Genomic DNA, 16,347 nt, shown 5'->3' with positions numbered 1-16,347 from the left:
TCCTTTCAACCAAGTTGAACTAAGATATCTATGGTGTTTCAGACTTCGAAATGATGTACATTTATAGCATTACTCATTGTTCAATCTCTGACTCGTTCAAGTTGACCAATCAGAACCAGCAGTGCTGAAAGGATCGGCCGCTTGGCGCATATCTGTCGACAGCCCAGTGGATGGAGGGGGGGACGGTGTTGAACAGATGAAACATTCGCCCCGTCGTTTCACTTTACCGTCAGCAGCGAGAACAAGCGGTCAAAGCTGTAGGCTTTGAACGCCCTTTGCAGCCAAACCTCCCGATAGCCGTTCAGGAAGTAATTATTATTTTTGTATCTGAGGGAGGGATGAGGTAGTATTATGCAAGAAAACAACACAGAGGAGATCATGTTATTAGGGAGGCGATGAGGTTTTACGTGGCCACACAATGTCCAATCTCCCACCACCACTACTTGGGGGATTGCTTGTTATTTCAAGTTAGCCTGAGAAGAAAGACATCTTCACTTCAGTAAGTTCAAGAATTCATGTCAATAGTGAAATTATTGACATTGTCTTTCATTTTTGTTTTGTTTTTTTTCAAGCAGGGAGACACTTACCTTGGTAGATTATAAAGGGGGGCCATTCGGAAGCAGGCCACTACAGCCCGTTTACGCTGTTTGGACAGCAGCTTCTGCCACACGCACTTTTTATTCCTTAAAGGCTGCTCCACCTGCACAGCAAATACGGCTAAATGAATTCTACCACTCACATTAAAAAAAAAACATACTTGACCAAGTAAATGTAGTATACACTAGGGAGCTTTATCGAGATAGCAGAGGCATACATAATGCATTGCCGACTTATATATATTTTTTTACCTGTTCCAGATGGTAAACAGCGGCCGAGATGCTCTGAACCCGATCCACCGTGTGTTCCGGGTTGACTGGCTCATCACTCTTCATCGCGATGTCTTTGTAGAGGTTCAACTGCCACTGGACCGCTGGGTCGTCGGACTACCACGACGTAGATAACGTGTGATGATGACGGAAGTACATTTGACACGCCACTTCTTTCGGATCTCAGTGGATTACGGAGGTCATGAGCACCATTAAAGTACTGGCGCAATTGCCACCGATGACTGGTTAAACATCCAATTTACCTTGTCCTGCAGATGAAGGTTCTGTCGCAAGTGGTCCTTCACCTCATCATCAGTGTCTTTCTAAGACCAAAAGAGAATAGAACTTGAATGAACAGAATCTATATTCGGTGTGTGTGCATGCAGGAGCAATGTCTTTTCGATTCAAAAACAACAGGGACAACTGAGAACGTGGAAAAGTACAAAGTGGGTAGAGTCCTACCTGACTGTAACGCATTTTAGCCAAGGAGATGAGCTCCTGGTCCCCTGGGGTGCACATGTTGAGGCCGATGGGCAGCATCTTCTTCAGTGCGGCCACAATCAAAGAGGTGTGGATGGAGTAATACTCCCCCCGACGACGCTTGTGCTTCCTCTCCTGGTCGCCACCGGACTAAAGTCACCAAAAGCGTATTATTAAATCCCTCTCTTTCAACTGTACTCAATACAAATGATCCGTCATTTATTGATCGAGCCATCACGTGTATTTACCTTGGACATTTTCGTCTTGCCTTCTCCAGTGAGGAAGCCTAAATTATTGATCTCGTTCTGAACGACAAAGTTTTGCTCCTCGCGCTTAAAATTCTGAGGCCAGCAACGAAAGAAAATGACGCAGGGTCGGTCAGGTTATAGGGAGATACATGCAAACTTGGCGAATATGTGGCTTACATGCGACTTGCACCACAGGATGAAGATATCCGCCACCATCCGAAAGAGCTCAGTGGAGTCTGTATCCGGCTCCTTAAGCCACCTTGACCTGGCGCAAACAAAAAGATGCCGTGTTACGTGAGTCCAAGATAAAACAAAGCAAGCGATGTACATTTGTAGACGCTGAAGAGTCAATAAATGAACCATTTCTTGTACCTGTTGATGTCGACGTAGCGAATGAGCATGGGGTAGAAGGCATAGAGGTCTCGGCAGAGCACAGCAAATTCGTCCAAGATGAGAAGCTCTGCCTCTTGATTGTCACTTTTGCCATCAGACTTCAATAACTCTTCCTCGGACACAACCTGCAACACACCATTTTATCTCCACAACTCCATGCTTACTGAAAGGATACAACGATGAATCAAGTTGCTTCTACCTTCACTGTCTTCTTCTTCAGTTTCTCAAGCGTTGGTAAAAAGTGGGTTCTCAGCAAACCGGCTCCTGCTTTACTGATGATTGGCTGAGAGTAGACTTGACACAGATAACAATCTGGATTTAGTCTCTTTACGTACATACTGCCTTGGCTTTTTGAGATTGAGAATTTTGCCCGTCTCTTCCAAAAATTTCCTCGTCTTCCATTATGGAAGGTTTTACCTGCAATCCTCTTCATCCAGGGGGCGTCATCAATGCCCAGGTTGTTGTTGAGGATCTTGAGAATGTTCCCGAGAATGATGCTGAGGTGCTCAGATGTCACCGTGGTGCAGCACTCACCACTCAAAGGTGGGTTTTCCGGACCTTTACCCCACCAGTAGGACAGGTAGTTGCACAGCATAGGCAGGATCACTTCAATCACCTGCAGGAGAAAAATCAAGAACGTAGCAACACACAACAAAGATGATCTACAAATTCAATGAGGTATCTTATGTTCCTGTGAGAACGCTTTACATACAACCAAAACCTAATCATGTCGACCTTTCTTTGGCAGTTGGCAAATACTTGCATTACCGCTGGTGGCCAGACGATGGTTGTAATGCATCAAAAAGGTTTATATATTCCGGTAGTTCTTTAGCTTGTTCAAAATGTGGTGGAAATGTAGCAAAAGTATTTCCAAAACACCATAAGAAGTGATTTTTGTTTTTGACTCATGCAAAATATTTTCCCACGGTCTGCACGTCTTTCAATTATTTAAACAGGCAAACCTGTGGCATCTCGTTGTAGCGTGCACCAGTCTCTGAGACATCGTTGACATCCTTGAGCAGCTTGTCAAGACGAGGCATCTCTGGACACATTTCCTCCACCGTATCAGGCATACTTAGGACTAGAGAGGTAACATTCTCCTTTTGAGAACATGTACGTCAATGATTCACTGTTTCTCAAAAAGTGGACACTGACTGGCCCTCTCGCGTGGTGTCTTGGTGTTGAAGATGGAGAGTGGGTTGTGGGGGTTCAGATGAGGTTCCAGGAAAGCTACAGGCATGGCGCCCACGAGAGTGGCCAGGCTCTCACCAAGTGCTGGCAGATACCTGCAAGCCAATATGGACAGTGTGTATAGTCTATCTAAGATTAAAAACAACGACAGGTGCTTTCCAAGATTTGCGTTCATGTCATCAAGACAGTCATTTTGGCAGAAGATGCTACTGCGTGCCCTGCTGCAAATGGTTAGACCGCATGACTACTTCACCCCCCTGAAAGTTTACAGTCACTGCTCTTGGAATACATTTATCGGCAATAGTAACACAAAATATGAAGGAAAAAAAACAATGTAAGTAATAAATGTTTACTGCAAAATTGTCTGTGTTCTACCTTTCCACAAAGATGTTCTTTCCTATTCCCAGAGAGTAGTAACAAGTAAGGATTCGGTAGCAGGAGAGCTGAACGTCATCCACTGAAAAGCGAATATGCAAATGCATAGTCTTGACATCCTCCATAATGTTTAAAAAAAAAAGGGGGGCAAAACAGAATGCACATTGCTTGAATGTTGGACGTGGAAAGAGAAACTCACACAGTAGATCCACTCCAAAATCATGCGTTTTGACATGATCGAATAAGGCGGTGAGGATCGGCAGAAGCGCCACAGTCACGTAGTGAATGCTCTGACTGATGCTCTTCATCTGGGCACGCGACTGCATGAACTTCCCCAGTTTGAGCATCTCCAGAAGCTTCTCCAGGTCTTCCGCTGCATTCTCAAAGAAGGTTCGAAACCTGGCTTTGACCACCTCTGAACCCGACTTCATCACAGTTCTGAAAAGAGAATGGTGCCGAATTACATGTGGTGCAAACGCGTGCACGTTGTTGAGTCTAGAAAGAGAAATAGATGTGGAGTAATTTGAAATATACATGCCTGGTGTCAAGTGAGTGAGTGAGAATGTGAAGGCAGCTCACCATCATTGTAGAGTCACTTCCTGCAAGATAAAATGCCATTAGCAATGGGGTGGGATCCTTTCTCCAATGATCTTTTGTCTTGTGTTATGTGTTAAGACTACTGAATATTGTTAGGCAGCTCACCTGGCGATCTCTCATGACACACTCCCACAGTGTTTAGGAATCATCAATGTTGACATATGACATATCCTATACCCATTTATCCCAATGCTGTCATATTATAAATGACAATGACTATTAAGTTTCAAGGCAAAGAGGGTGAAAGAGGACAGAGCCTTACCAAAGAGAGAAATCCTGTGTCTGACAAGAGCTGCCAGTTTACAGAAAAGGCTGGAAAAGACAGATTAAGTAGGACATTTACTCGAAAAAAGGACAGGAGGAAGAAAATTTCATGCAATCAAAGAAATGAATCATTTACAGCGTAGTACCTCGTGACCATCTCTTTTTCTTTGTTGGAGGCATACCCACAGCTGCTGAGGTTCTTGCTGGCCGTGGACAGGAAGTAGAGGCAGTGGTTCTTAAAAGTCTGATCCGTTAGCGGAATCGACACCTAAAACCAGCACAGGCTACTCAGAGGCATTTTGTACCAACATCAGTGTTTAGCATTTGAAACAAGAGGCAAACCCAAGGAAACAAATGTTTTGATATTGAACTGAAAATCATGTTCCTTGTTAATGTCAATACTTGTACAACAGAGTAAACTAAGCGAAAGCCCTCGGAATGATGAATTTAGCATGTCAATATATCAGAATCACTTAGAATGTGGTCACGACACTACTTTTACTTATTGTGAAATTTCTTTCACCCATCTCCAGCGTGAATGTCTTTTCGGACCTTAGCGAAGAACTTGATTTCCTGGTCATGGGGTGATTTGTCAGTCTTCCTGCTCGTGGCCATCGCCTCTGGAAGGGCAGCGGACAATCTGTCTTGAGATTCGTTTCAAGCTTGAAACTGCTCCATTCCAGTTCACCTGTATTTCAAATGTTATCCACTCACCAAGGTGTGCGATAAACTCCTGGGCAGAGTCGACACATTTGATGAGCCTCTTGAGAAACTTGTAGGCAAAACGCTTCTCCATGGATGAAGAGTCTTGCTCCATGTCTTTCAGACCTCTGTGATGAAATCTCAGAAATTCAATTGTACAGAAAAAAAAGCACAATGTGTGAAATGATTGACGGAGTATGACCTTGTGATGGCGTAGCCGCTTATCTGCAGGAACTTGAAGAGCTCCTGGGCCTTCTCTCTGTCCCTGTACTTTTCTTTAGCCGTCAGGGTATCATAGGGTACCAGCAGCGGGTGGCTCCCTCCTCCTGGTGGGACACATCCACTTCATAATCAATATGATCAATCTATTTTCTGAAAATAGTGTCAGTGCCCATGATATCATGTATGCATACCTTTACTCATGAGTTCACTCTTCTTTTTCTTGGCCCAAATGTTGTGATAATTTTCTGCAATCACCTCAACCATGCTCTGCAGGTCATAAAATGTGGCAAATGTAACAAATTCCTCCAGGTTTGTGTGCATGTGTTAGCACAGGAATTATCTTGGCAAAATGTGGACAGATTTTGGATAGTCATGAAACTTCTGACCTCCTGACTCGTGGACAATTAGCATCACCGTACGAAAGTTTAAAGCTGTCCAGTGTACTGAAGGCGATTTTGTGATTACATTCCTAACAGAAGCAATGTCCTGCTAATAGGGAGCATGTCAGTACGACGGCTCCAAAACGAACCTGAAGCTCTCTCGACAACGTGAAATTGTGCAGGTCCAATGGAGTAGGAGTGAATCCATTGACCTAAAAAAAAGAGGCTGTTTTTATTATATATCTATTTCCTGCTCTGTTGTGGAATATCAATTAGATTACATTTAATATATTCAGCATTTGACCTTTTTCAACTTTACCTGTGTCTCTGAGATCTTTCGCTGTTTCTCATTTTCCCGTTGTTGGAACATGGCTTCTCCTTCCTTGGTCCTCTCAATGTTCCAATCCATGGCCAGCATGCTCTTCAACGACTCTCTCGCCGGCCATCGGTACGTTTCTTTCTCCTATAACACACACACATTTGTTTACATTTATTTCCGACTGTGGGATTAAAAATAATAATAATAATAAATCTGTTTCAATGCTCTTTGTTTTAGTGTGGACTTACCTTCTCACTCAGAGATGTGTAAGGCTTTAGCAGTGGATGCTTTTTGGTGTGCTCATCCAAGCCGTCTCCGTGTTTCCACCCTGCGGACACCTGGAGGAGCATGACCATGTTTCAACACCAGAGGGACTCTCTCACCCGTCAACATGACGTTTCTCCTTTCCAACTGCTGGGACAAACCTTCTCCGAAGACCACTTGTCATGGGAATGCTCTGCATATTTGTTGGCAAAAAACTCAAGTTTTTCAGGTAGGGAGATACTGCAACGAGATTTATGTTTTAGTAACACAAATTAATGGGCCAGTCTATGACAAATTTACACCACTAGGTAACTGTGTTAATTATAAACATTCTGGATGGTCACTGGAGAACTGTTATTTAATTGTTTAGCATATTGGTTTTAGTAGTTTGTTTGATTATATACACTTTGTTTCTCCTCCACGGGGGTTCTTAAGTGTTGACAGTTACGCACTTGGCAGTGTTTATGGGTTTGGGGTCAAAGTTTCCCTGTGCGTCGATGGATGCTTGGTTCTCCAGCATTGCTCCTAAACTAGCATCCACGAAGTCAGGCGGCAGGGCTCCAGCAATGGCACAAAGGCAGCAGTTGGCCATTTTGAACAGTTCAGCATCATATTTCTACAAGAAAAGAAAAGCCAGGTAGCTGGTATATGGGGGCATACACAGGTCGACTTAGCAGCTGCATGGATGAATTGAGCAGAGCGAGCTAGTGAGAAAGAGGAAGAAGTGGAAAGGGTTGGCCTGTCACGAACATATAAAAGATTCAAGTGTTTTATCACCATTGCTCACTGCTACGTCAATGAGCTTTCACTTCTCTTGCTCTGATTTCAAAGAATTGCGTTCTAAATTTGAGGGGGGATTCATCCCCTAAATAGAAGCAGCAAACAGGGCAATTGTTCGAAAATGAGTCAACGGGTTCTAATGTGACAATCTTAAAAAAAAAAAAAAAAAAAAGATACTTGTTTGTACCTTTTGAGTGAGTCAAAAATTCCTTCTAATGTGACAATCTTAAAAAAAAAAAAAAAAAAGATACTTGTTTGTACCTTTTGAGTGAGTCAAAAATTCCTTCTAATGTGACAATCTTAAAAAAAAAAAAAAAAAAAAGATACTTGTTTGTACCTTTTGAGTGAGTGAGTCAAAAATTCCCCAGAAGAGTTTCTTGGTGAGAAGGAGCTCCTCCTCTGAGGCTGTGCCAAAGGTGTTCATCCCACATGGCAAACAATAGTACTTCCAGTTCTGTTCATAGTGGTTGGTCAGTAGCTACAGATCAAAACACAGGAAAACGGTGTCATGCACAGACATGTGAAGGAGCTATTTTGAATCTGATGACATGTTGCGTCCTGGTTTACGGGTACTGGCCAAACAAAAGACTGCATTGATGTGGCCCCATTGCAAAGCTTGTAGTTTTTCATCAGTCAAGCAACATTGGCGTGATTAATTAGGAATGTCAATATGGAATCGATCGGCCTGAGCATGTGCAGCATCTTACCCTTAGAGGTATGTTGCAGTGTTCCGTGAGCAGGGGAACATCAAACACCAAGCGCCTGAGCAGCTGCTGCATCATGGAGGGACGCAGATGCCTGTCAATTTGAGTTCAAAGTTAACTTCACAACCTTATCGAGAAAGCAATTCATCCTAACTAGACTCGAGAAGATACGCAGTTATCATCTTTGACAGTGCACTTTTGATTACATTTGGTTCTTTTTATTATGTAGGTCAGACATGACCAAACGTTTTTTTTTCTTTTTAAGTCCACGCGCCACTATGACATTCTTCACATTAATGTATTTATCAAGCGAAAACCAATCCATCATGGCCCCCGCACCGTAGTCTGCACACCGTTGGTGTTGGTGTGCCTCGTGAAAAACGAAGCTGAGCTCGAGGCACACATGTGTAGCCCCTGCAAACTTACTTGCAGATAGTCAGCAGGCACTCCTGAATAACATCTCTCTGTGCTTTGGTGAGCGAGCGTCCTTTGGAGAGGCGGTAGATGGTTTGCAGCGTGGCGTCGATCAAATGCGTGTAGTGCTCCGTGCTGGCAAACAAGGCGGCGCAGCGGGTTAGCAGAGGCAGCACAGCTGAGTTGATGTACCTGTTCATTGCCAGCGCCATCTCCGTAGTACTCAGCACCTCCTGTGTGGAACACAACAATAGCTTCCATGTAACGTCTGCTGCACTGCGATGTAACCGATGAAGACGTTAGCGAACCATGACTAGTGGAGTGTTAGCGATCCTGGGACGTGCATCATGTTAAGATTTTGGATTGCGGGTTAAGGCACAACTGCAAACATTTTTGATCCTTATTTACCGTGTCAAGAGAGGCAGCAGCTTGGAGGTCAGGTAGGAAGCCGACCTCCAACAGCTGGAGGAGGAAACTTTGGTCCTCGATGCCGTACACCCTGTCCAGAAAGAGCACCATGGGGGCCTTGTGATCCGGACAGAAACAGGCTGACATATCGGGTTCTGTCACTTCGCCATCTGCTGGTTAAACACATAGTTAATTGAGGATTGCATTACACACTTTGTCAACATGCATTTAGTGTACTAGCTTCCCCGTGTGGCTTTTGCAAACTATTAGTTGGAAAACATATTAGGCTGCACTTATAACTTGAAGCAAGAAAGCAACACACCTTTATTAACTGTGGGCTTTGTGAGTGGTATGCTGATGACGCCAACCAAATCAGTGGTGGGGACCAGAGAGCGGAGAATAGCTCGAATACGCAGCGCTTCACCTTTACCTGCGTTGATGAGCTGTCAGAGACAAGCATCCAGGTGAGAAACTCTCATTTCTATGTATCGAATAGGACTTTTTTTTTTTTTTAGAGCCTCACATGCATCTCTGGAGCGCAGCGACCAAGCAGGTCAATGAGGGCAGAGTAGAAGGACATGATAGCGTTGCCCATGTGGATTATTTCTTCTTCTTCCTCACCACATCTGAATTACACATCCATACAATAACTGAAATGATAACCTTAACATGGCAACCCTCCGATAGCGTTTAAATCAATATTCCTTGCATGCCACATAATCTCCGAACAGGCCAAATATGCTGTCAGTCTGATTCAGCAGAGTCTGTCAATGTAAAGTCATGTAAAGGTGTACCTAATAAAATGTACTGAGAGTGTATTAACGTCTGCCTTCTTCAATAAATGTCCCATTACCTTTTATAGAGCTTGATTCCATAACTCACGTCAGTTTGAAGGAGTGTATAAGTTACGTGCCATCTTGAATTAATATATCAAAGTTTCGGGAAGGGGAAAAAAAAACTAAAACACTACACGACCCGCGTATTCCGAAACATGGTGGTGATTGGACTATAATAAATGTCGGATGAATTACGAGAGAAGGAAAAGCTTCACCAAAGAGAATAAAATACCGTAGAGTTGAATTAACCTTATTCAATAGTCAACAGTAACTAAACTGTTCTTATGATGGCTTAACGGTTGTCTATGTTTGCATTTCTCATGGTAATGAACAAAATGTTCTACTATGGCATCCTACTAGAGGTCAAACAACAGTAAAATGTTGTATTGGATGCTTTTCAAGTCAGCCTGTGCCGATGCAACTGAACGTCAACCTTTGCAGGATCACAGTTTTGGAAAGAGAAAATGGGATTCCCACCCAGTCGTGATGGCAGCTGAGGGTTTGGGTAGGTCTAGAGCAGGATCCTTAGATATCTTGATGGCCTCTTTCATGGCCGCCAGCAGACCCTGGCCACCTTCTCCTCTCAGAGCTGGGCCAAAACACTCGGGACGTCGGATCAGCAGCTTCACCACCACGTTGGCGTTTTCCTCGACACTCTCACCTTGGATGCAAAGGCACGCAGAAACAAAAATTTACTTCATCACATCAATTTTTTTTTTTTTGGTCGTTTAAGATCTGATCACATTTTAGAGTTGGCTAAACGACTTTCCTGACATTATAGAGATTAATCGATAGTGAAATTCTTCTATCTGAATGAGAAGATAAAAGTAGAATATAATCGCTGACGAATGGTTACCTTTAGATCTGGGTTGAGCTTTTTTGTTTGAACAATAACTCTGACACCATCAATTTACCATTGCAGAAGACTGCAAACCGGAGGAAGGACAGGTAACGCTCCCCTTCTATGGGGTTCCATCCCATGTCTGGGTAACCCTTGGCAACCAGCATGGCACAGCTCTGAAGACCACATCCTGCAAGGTAAGTCACCACCTGCACACACACACATGCAATTTCCCTCCAGAACACTTTAATAGTGCGCTATGTCAGTGACACTTAGTTTGATGGATTTGCTGAGCAAGCGTAGTCTCACGGTACAAAGTCAGACTTAATTTTTCTCTGAGAAGGCGTGAGTGGGACGGGCTTCTATGTGCTTACTAAGAGTTTCTATTCTGTGGTGATGCGTCCCGCTCTGATTCTTTATTTTTTTTATCTAGTTTAAATATTTTTAAGAGGAACATTTTTGTATTTGGTCTAATTAAGAGGTGTACCTAATGAGTCAGAAGCGAACCTTTTCTAGATCCGGTTCCTCCAGGGCCAGAGCGAGGCCGTTGTTGTCCATCACTGATGATGCAGCAACATCCAGCGGCGTGGAGCCCCGCATCGCTTCAGAAGCTACAAACGCACACGTTTAGAAACACTAAATATACTCCTCGTTTAATTCATAGAGAGGAAAACCCTGAAGAAAACACAATACAATAAAACATGAGAAGCAGAAGCAACAAGCAGTAGTGTGACTCATCATTCCAACCTGGAATTGCCCCCGAGTTTACATGCTTCCTCCGTCCTCGCTGCTGTTATCGTTCTTGTATCAGTGGCAGCCCTTCAGGATAATAGTTTGTATTATGGATTGTTATTATCTAAAGGCTGTTCACTGAGGAATTTCTAACGTCTCTGTTGGCTGTGATGTTCTTCAAGGAAGCCAGAGCGAGCTGTTTTCTTATATCTCTAAATAATGATGATCATCATCTAAAATGGGTCCTTGGTTTACGACTGCCCCGATAAACAAACCATTCCAACATATCTGTCCATTCATCACGACATACCCAGACCAACACTGCTGTTCTCCAGCAGGTAGCTGAGGTGGTCAAACATGGCTTTCTGGTTCTGGCGGCTAATACGACAGAAATAGCACAAAAAGCGACAGCAGCTCGCAACCATCTTGGGGAAGGCAATTTCCTGTGGATGAGGAAGAAAGATATCCAATATTAAGGCTATGTATGGGAACAATCTGAAAGGTTAAAAAAAAAAAAAAAAGTCCCAGGTTGATGAATGAACTGCCACTAGCATGTTTACTTTATTTGAGTGAAAACCAACCTGAGACTTGTCTCCTCCCAGCACATTGACCATGACCTGCATGACAGTCTCGTGCATGCCCAGCACTCTCATGAGGTTTGGATGCTGGTAGAAAACCTTATTGTTCATAATGTTCCTAAAGACACGGAACAGATCATTTGTTGGGGTCAGTTCATTCTGTCCACACAAAACACAGCATATTGAGTCTGGAAACATCATCCTACCCCAGTCCATCAATCATGAGCTTTTCCTCCTCAATGCCCATGCGGACAGACAGCAGAGACCTGATTTGACCCAGTGAGGCCAGCAGGTTGATAGCATCCTGCACGGAAGCGGCACTGATGGTGTAAGACTTCTTCATGGCCCGAAGCAGCTCCCCGATGCCGTCGTACTGCCTCCTGAGCAGGCTGAACATCACTCGGACCAGCTCGGGATCCTGCATGTGCGTCTCCTGGGCCCAAGTGGTTATAGTTTGGGAGATCAGCTCCTTTAGATTGGCTGAGGAGAGGAAAGGAGCGAGAATGCAATTTCACACGAGTCAAAGCCAGGAAGAACTCTTGACTGTGAGCAGCCCAGTGTTCTGAATCGAAAGTATTCAGTCCCCAAAAGACAATGATGAGTGAATCATATAAATGTCTGTCACCGAGGGCCAAATCGGCACTATCACATTGTGCTTTGATTGATGTGGAGTTAATAGACTGCAAGGAGAGCACGGCAATTTAACAATTCAGCAGGGTCGGTTCCAAATTTCAAAACGGTAAACGAGGTCATTGAGTCATTCTCAATCACAGCTTGCCACTTTTGAAACTTTCAATCATTCACAGCAGAAGTGAGCGTCTGGCATTAAAAGGTGTAGGCGTCTGTCTCACGCCAAATGTCTATTACTCTTTAATGCAGAACAGAACATCAAAATTGTTTTGAGCAGAGGAATGAAGACTGGAACTGTCTGGCAACACCCTTCCTTTTAAAACTCGCTTAACCATTGTCCGTCTAAATGTAGTCACCTGTAGTCAAGTTTAAACTAAAGAATGACTCACTAGGGGAAGCCTGCTCTTTCTCTTCAGGTTCCTCCTCCTTCTTTTGCGGCGGACCTTTGATCTTGTACAGCAAGGCCAGGAGTCGGCCTTTAATCGATGTGTCCTGCTCGTCCTCGTCTTCCTCTACAGGGATTCCTGCAAGGGGAGACCCATTTCAGTGAGATGGTCCAAATTTAAAGGTACAGAATGTGTAGTGTTTATTTGATTCTAAAAGGCATGCACAATTTATATCATTCGAAGTGTGGACACACCGCATAAGCTGTCAGCATTCTATGAGGTGGACTCACCGCAGTGCAGCTGCAGTTCTTCGTGGAAGGCCTTGAGTTCCTCCTGCAGGTCTTCAGGACAGGGGCAGTCCTTGCCTGTGGTGAAGTTCAACAGGATATTGATCTATAGGAAACACAAAAGGGACCCTTGAGCAATTCATTCAGTTTACTATTCCAGCAGTGCATATTTTCATCTCAGTCAGCTCACCAAATGCAAATTAGTCTTACATGCCCAAGATGGTGTTTGGGAATACAAATGAAGTCTTGCGATAAACAAACAAAAAAAAAAAACCTGTGTTTTTGGATTCTTGTGAAGTTGACTGAAATTCTCCCAGGAACAAAACGGGCAATGACATTGATGGAAATTAGCTGAGTCGTTACCTGTTCTTGGGGAGGTGAGCGGAACTCTTTGGTCTTCTTGGCCGTGATGGCGGCAGACAGGTTGAGCGCAAGCATCAGCTCGTGGTAGCGGAATTTCTGGTTGTGCTGCAGCTTGGACACAAAGTTGTCCGAGAAGGAGACAATGGCTTCGATACGTTGCTTCAGCTCGCAGTCACAGAAGTAATGCAGCAGCTCACACATCTAAAAAGAAAGAAAGTTGTTTTCAAACTCGACATCGCCAGAGTTGAACAAACCCTGAAGGTCCATCCGACCAATTTTGATTGGAAAATGTAATTCTGGGTGGCAGTCAAGGGTGTATCTTGCCTCTCGCCTCAAGTCAGCTCGGGTAGGTTGCAGCTAATTTCAAACTAAAGTGCACATTGAGTTGATCGCGCATCTCACCTGCCGTTTGACAGACTCGGGCAAAGACTTCTCCAGAAGACCACGGACTGAGGCTTTATTCTCCTTCGTCTCCTCTTCTCCCGCCTCGGTGGACTTTTCCGCACTCGTGCTCACCTCTTCTGTCTTCCGGGTAACAGCCCCTTCCTCCACCTTGGCCTCCTCGACCTCCCCAAACACATTGGGATCGATCAGGAGTAGAATCAGCCTCACTTCCTCGCGGTTCAAGACTCCCATGATTAACAGTGTTCCGATCAGCTTGAGGATGGGCACAAATTGATACTCCACACTCCCGCCCACAGGGTCTCTGATATGGATGCCGCCGCCCTGCACGGCCTCGCTAAGCATGCTGATGGCCTTCTCTTTTAGGATGTCCAGGGGGATCTGGGGACTGTGGAGATACTGCTGGCGCTTGATGCTGATGATATAGGCGGGGGAGAAGTTGACCCGAGGCTTCAGGGATGTGCTCAGGCTTACGCCAGGGAGCGAGTGCTTTTTGCTTTCATCGGGGAACAGCTTGATGGAGCGTGTCTCGTCCGTCACGGGGATGATGAACTCATTGTTCATCATGAGGCGTGCCTCTTTCGCCGTTTCAAGATGGATACTGGAAACAAGAGTAACACTCAGCGGTACCATTCAAGGGATCGCACATTAGGCTCATCGGCTAACCAACCTGATGAGGACATTGTAGAAGCCTTCCCTTAGCATGCCAGAGAGATACTGATTGTCGATTGTGTAGAGGAGCTGCGACTGGTCCAAGTGGCTGCAGAGGGCGTGCGCTACACGAGTGTTACCGAGGGCACAGAGGGCACAGTACAGCTTGAGAGTGTGATAATGGAACTTCCTTAAGTCTTCGTGTTCCGATAACTCCAAGATGTCCAAACATCTGAAAGAAGCAAGACAAAATATTTTGGCTGTGAGGCAGCACCTCCTGAGCTATAACAAATGATCTGCCAGTGCACACAGCGAAGTGGGATATTGAACGAGATTTGATGAAACAACACTCCACTGTCAGAAAACACTGTGTGAAGATTGATGACAAAGAAGAAGTCGGATACGTGCTCTGTTTACGGGCAGCGTAACAGGTTGCACGGTGGTCGCCGTATTTGAATACCGGTATTTGATTTCACCCCACCTATTTTCCTCAGGTATATGTACAGCCATCATCTGCAGCGGTTCCAAGCACTGGACAACCCATCCGTGTCTCTCGCTGACTCGAGCAGTCTCCACGCTGAGGAAAGTGTTTGGCATGCGGCTCCAGAGCACTGCCACGATGGTCTGCACGTTCAGTCGCGGAGGGCATTGAGGCACCGGGTTCCTGTGCTCACTTTTAAATATAGCCGAGGAGATTGGCATGGCGTCCTGGGAATACGGGACACAAGGAGAGGAATGAATACCACAGTCAGGGATTTCCATCCAAGCAACGATAAGTCATCAAGAATATTTGAAGGAGGACTGTATTTATGCAGGCGGCCCGGTAGTCCAGTGGTTAGCACGTCGGCTTCACAGTGCAGAGGTACCGGGTTCGATTCCAGCTCCGGCCTCCCTGTGTGGAGTTTGCATGTTCTCCCCGGGCCTGCGTGGGTTTTCTCCGGGTGCTCCGGTTTCCTCCCACATTCCAAAAACATGCATGGCAGGTTGATTGTACGCTCTAAATTGTCCCTAGGTGTGAGTGTGGGCGTGGATGGTTGTTCGTCTCTGTGTGCCCTGCGATTGGCTGGCAACTGATTCAGGGTGTCCCCCGCCTACTGCCCGAAGACGGCTGGGATAGGCTCCAGCACCCCCCGCGACCCTAGTGAGGATCAAGCGGTTTGGAAAATGGATGGATGGATGGATGGATGTATTTATGCAACGTAGTCATTTTGTCAGCTGTGAAGTTCACGTGAAGAGAGCGACCTCACAAACACATTCAGTAACGTGTCGACTGCGTGAAGTTCAACTCGACAGTAGTTATAACATACAGAACAAGGACTTATTTCATAGGTGTAAACTTATTCACAATGAGATACAAACCTTAATCTTGACAAATTCAAATTGAAAGAGGTTTGCACAGGTGGGCCGTACAAACACAGCAGGAAACAGCTTGCTACTTGGCTCCACCTGGAAATAAGCAGAGTGCCTTCAGAGAACTCAAATGGAAAATTCTCTACATATGCACATATATCTATTAAGGCAGGCTTCAGCATATTAACCAGCTGAAACATGAGAGTGAGGTGCGACGAGTGTTGGGGTGCGATGGAAAACACAGAATTCATCTGCAGAAGTAATTTACTCCAGCGCAAACTTGTTTCCCTTTAGGAAAGACAAATGGCTTGAATGTTTGTTGAATACTAATGTGGCCCGGCACCGGCAAGTTGATTGTTATGGAGCTGAGCGCAATAACCAAGAGAAACCTTGTTTTTTCAAATGAATACAGTGATTGAATCGCTAAAACAATCAAACAGTTGCGTAGGAATAAAGCGTATGATATACTGCCAAAAATAGGGTAAGAGATCTTGCTATGGTCCTACTCGCCTCATATTTACCTGATAAGTGGTAGACAGCTCCTTGCCGTTTGCAGTGAAGGAAACAAGGCCAGTAGCCAGGTCCATCAGGCAGCCAATCTCCACGTCAGAGTTGGAGCGGCTGGATGAAGAAGGGCCGATTGCCTCTGCTCCGCACACCACATAGCAGTTACTTCTCTGGACA

General features: G+C 44.9%; 1 protein-coding gene across 1 annotated transcript in view; it reads right to left on the bottom strand.

The window, feature by feature from the left end:
* Positions 1-16,347, bottom strand: part of ryr3 (ryanodine receptor 3) — a 52,048-nt gene that overhangs the window by 12,445 nt on the left and 23,256 nt on the right. Inside the window, exons 32-76 of the mRNA XM_086100852.1 lie at positions 16,185-16,347; positions 15,673-15,759; positions 14,795-15,021; positions 14,333-14,545; positions 13,663-14,263; positions 13,261-13,461; positions 12,901-13,003; positions 12,614-12,748; positions 11,801-12,074; positions 11,598-11,712; positions 11,327-11,459; positions 10,792-10,895; positions 10,358-10,493; positions 9,921-10,104; positions 9,131-9,233; positions 8,930-9,050; positions 8,608-8,777; positions 8,212-8,432; positions 7,789-7,879; positions 7,419-7,559; positions 6,754-6,917; positions 6,463-6,541; positions 6,286-6,375; positions 6,038-6,181; positions 5,868-5,930; positions 5,530-5,605; positions 5,319-5,442; positions 5,129-5,244; positions 4,967-5,034; positions 4,561-4,682; positions 4,413-4,462; positions 4,092-4,152; positions 3,753-3,991; positions 3,554-3,635; positions 3,143-3,273; positions 2,950-3,068; positions 2,405-2,603; positions 2,187-2,281; positions 1,967-2,112; positions 1,772-1,859; positions 1,595-1,687; positions 1,329-1,496; positions 1,130-1,189; positions 849-983; positions 588-700 (exon numbers count right to left, since the gene is read on the bottom strand). Of these exons, the coding sequence (XP_085956978.1) occupies positions 588-700; positions 849-983; positions 1,130-1,189; positions 1,329-1,496; positions 1,595-1,687; positions 1,772-1,859; positions 1,967-2,112; positions 2,187-2,281; positions 2,405-2,603; positions 2,950-3,068; positions 3,143-3,273; positions 3,554-3,635; positions 3,753-3,991; positions 4,092-4,152; positions 4,413-4,462; positions 4,561-4,682; positions 4,967-5,034; positions 5,129-5,244; positions 5,319-5,442; positions 5,530-5,605; positions 5,868-5,930; positions 6,038-6,181; positions 6,286-6,375; positions 6,463-6,541; positions 6,754-6,917; positions 7,419-7,559; positions 7,789-7,879; positions 8,212-8,432; positions 8,608-8,777; positions 8,930-9,050; positions 9,131-9,233; positions 9,921-10,104; positions 10,358-10,493; positions 10,792-10,895; positions 11,327-11,459; positions 11,598-11,712; positions 11,801-12,074; positions 12,614-12,748; positions 12,901-13,003; positions 13,261-13,461; positions 13,663-14,263; positions 14,333-14,545; positions 14,795-15,021; positions 15,673-15,759; positions 16,185-16,347 (6,348 nt within the window). The remainder of the gene's footprint in view (positions 1-587; positions 701-848; positions 984-1,129; positions 1,190-1,328; positions 1,497-1,594; positions 1,688-1,771; positions 1,860-1,966; positions 2,113-2,186; positions 2,282-2,404; positions 2,604-2,949; positions 3,069-3,142; positions 3,274-3,553; positions 3,636-3,752; positions 3,992-4,091; positions 4,153-4,412; positions 4,463-4,560; positions 4,683-4,966; positions 5,035-5,128; positions 5,245-5,318; positions 5,443-5,529; positions 5,606-5,867; positions 5,931-6,037; positions 6,182-6,285; positions 6,376-6,462; positions 6,542-6,753; positions 6,918-7,418; positions 7,560-7,788; positions 7,880-8,211; positions 8,433-8,607; positions 8,778-8,929; positions 9,051-9,130; positions 9,234-9,920; positions 10,105-10,357; positions 10,494-10,791; positions 10,896-11,326; positions 11,460-11,597; positions 11,713-11,800; positions 12,075-12,613; positions 12,749-12,900; positions 13,004-13,260; positions 13,462-13,662; positions 14,264-14,332; positions 14,546-14,794; positions 15,022-15,672; positions 15,760-16,184) is intronic.

The sequence above is a fragment of the Hippocampus guttulatus genome, chromosome 20, assembly GCF_054856545.1.
Source record: "Hippocampus guttulatus isolate MCC_2025c chromosome 20, RoL_Hgut_1.0, whole genome shotgun sequence".
Taxonomy (NCBI): domain Eukaryota; kingdom Metazoa; phylum Chordata; class Actinopteri; order Syngnathiformes; family Syngnathidae; genus Hippocampus; species Hippocampus guttulatus.
This window is presented reverse-complemented; position numbering and strand designations above follow the sequence as displayed.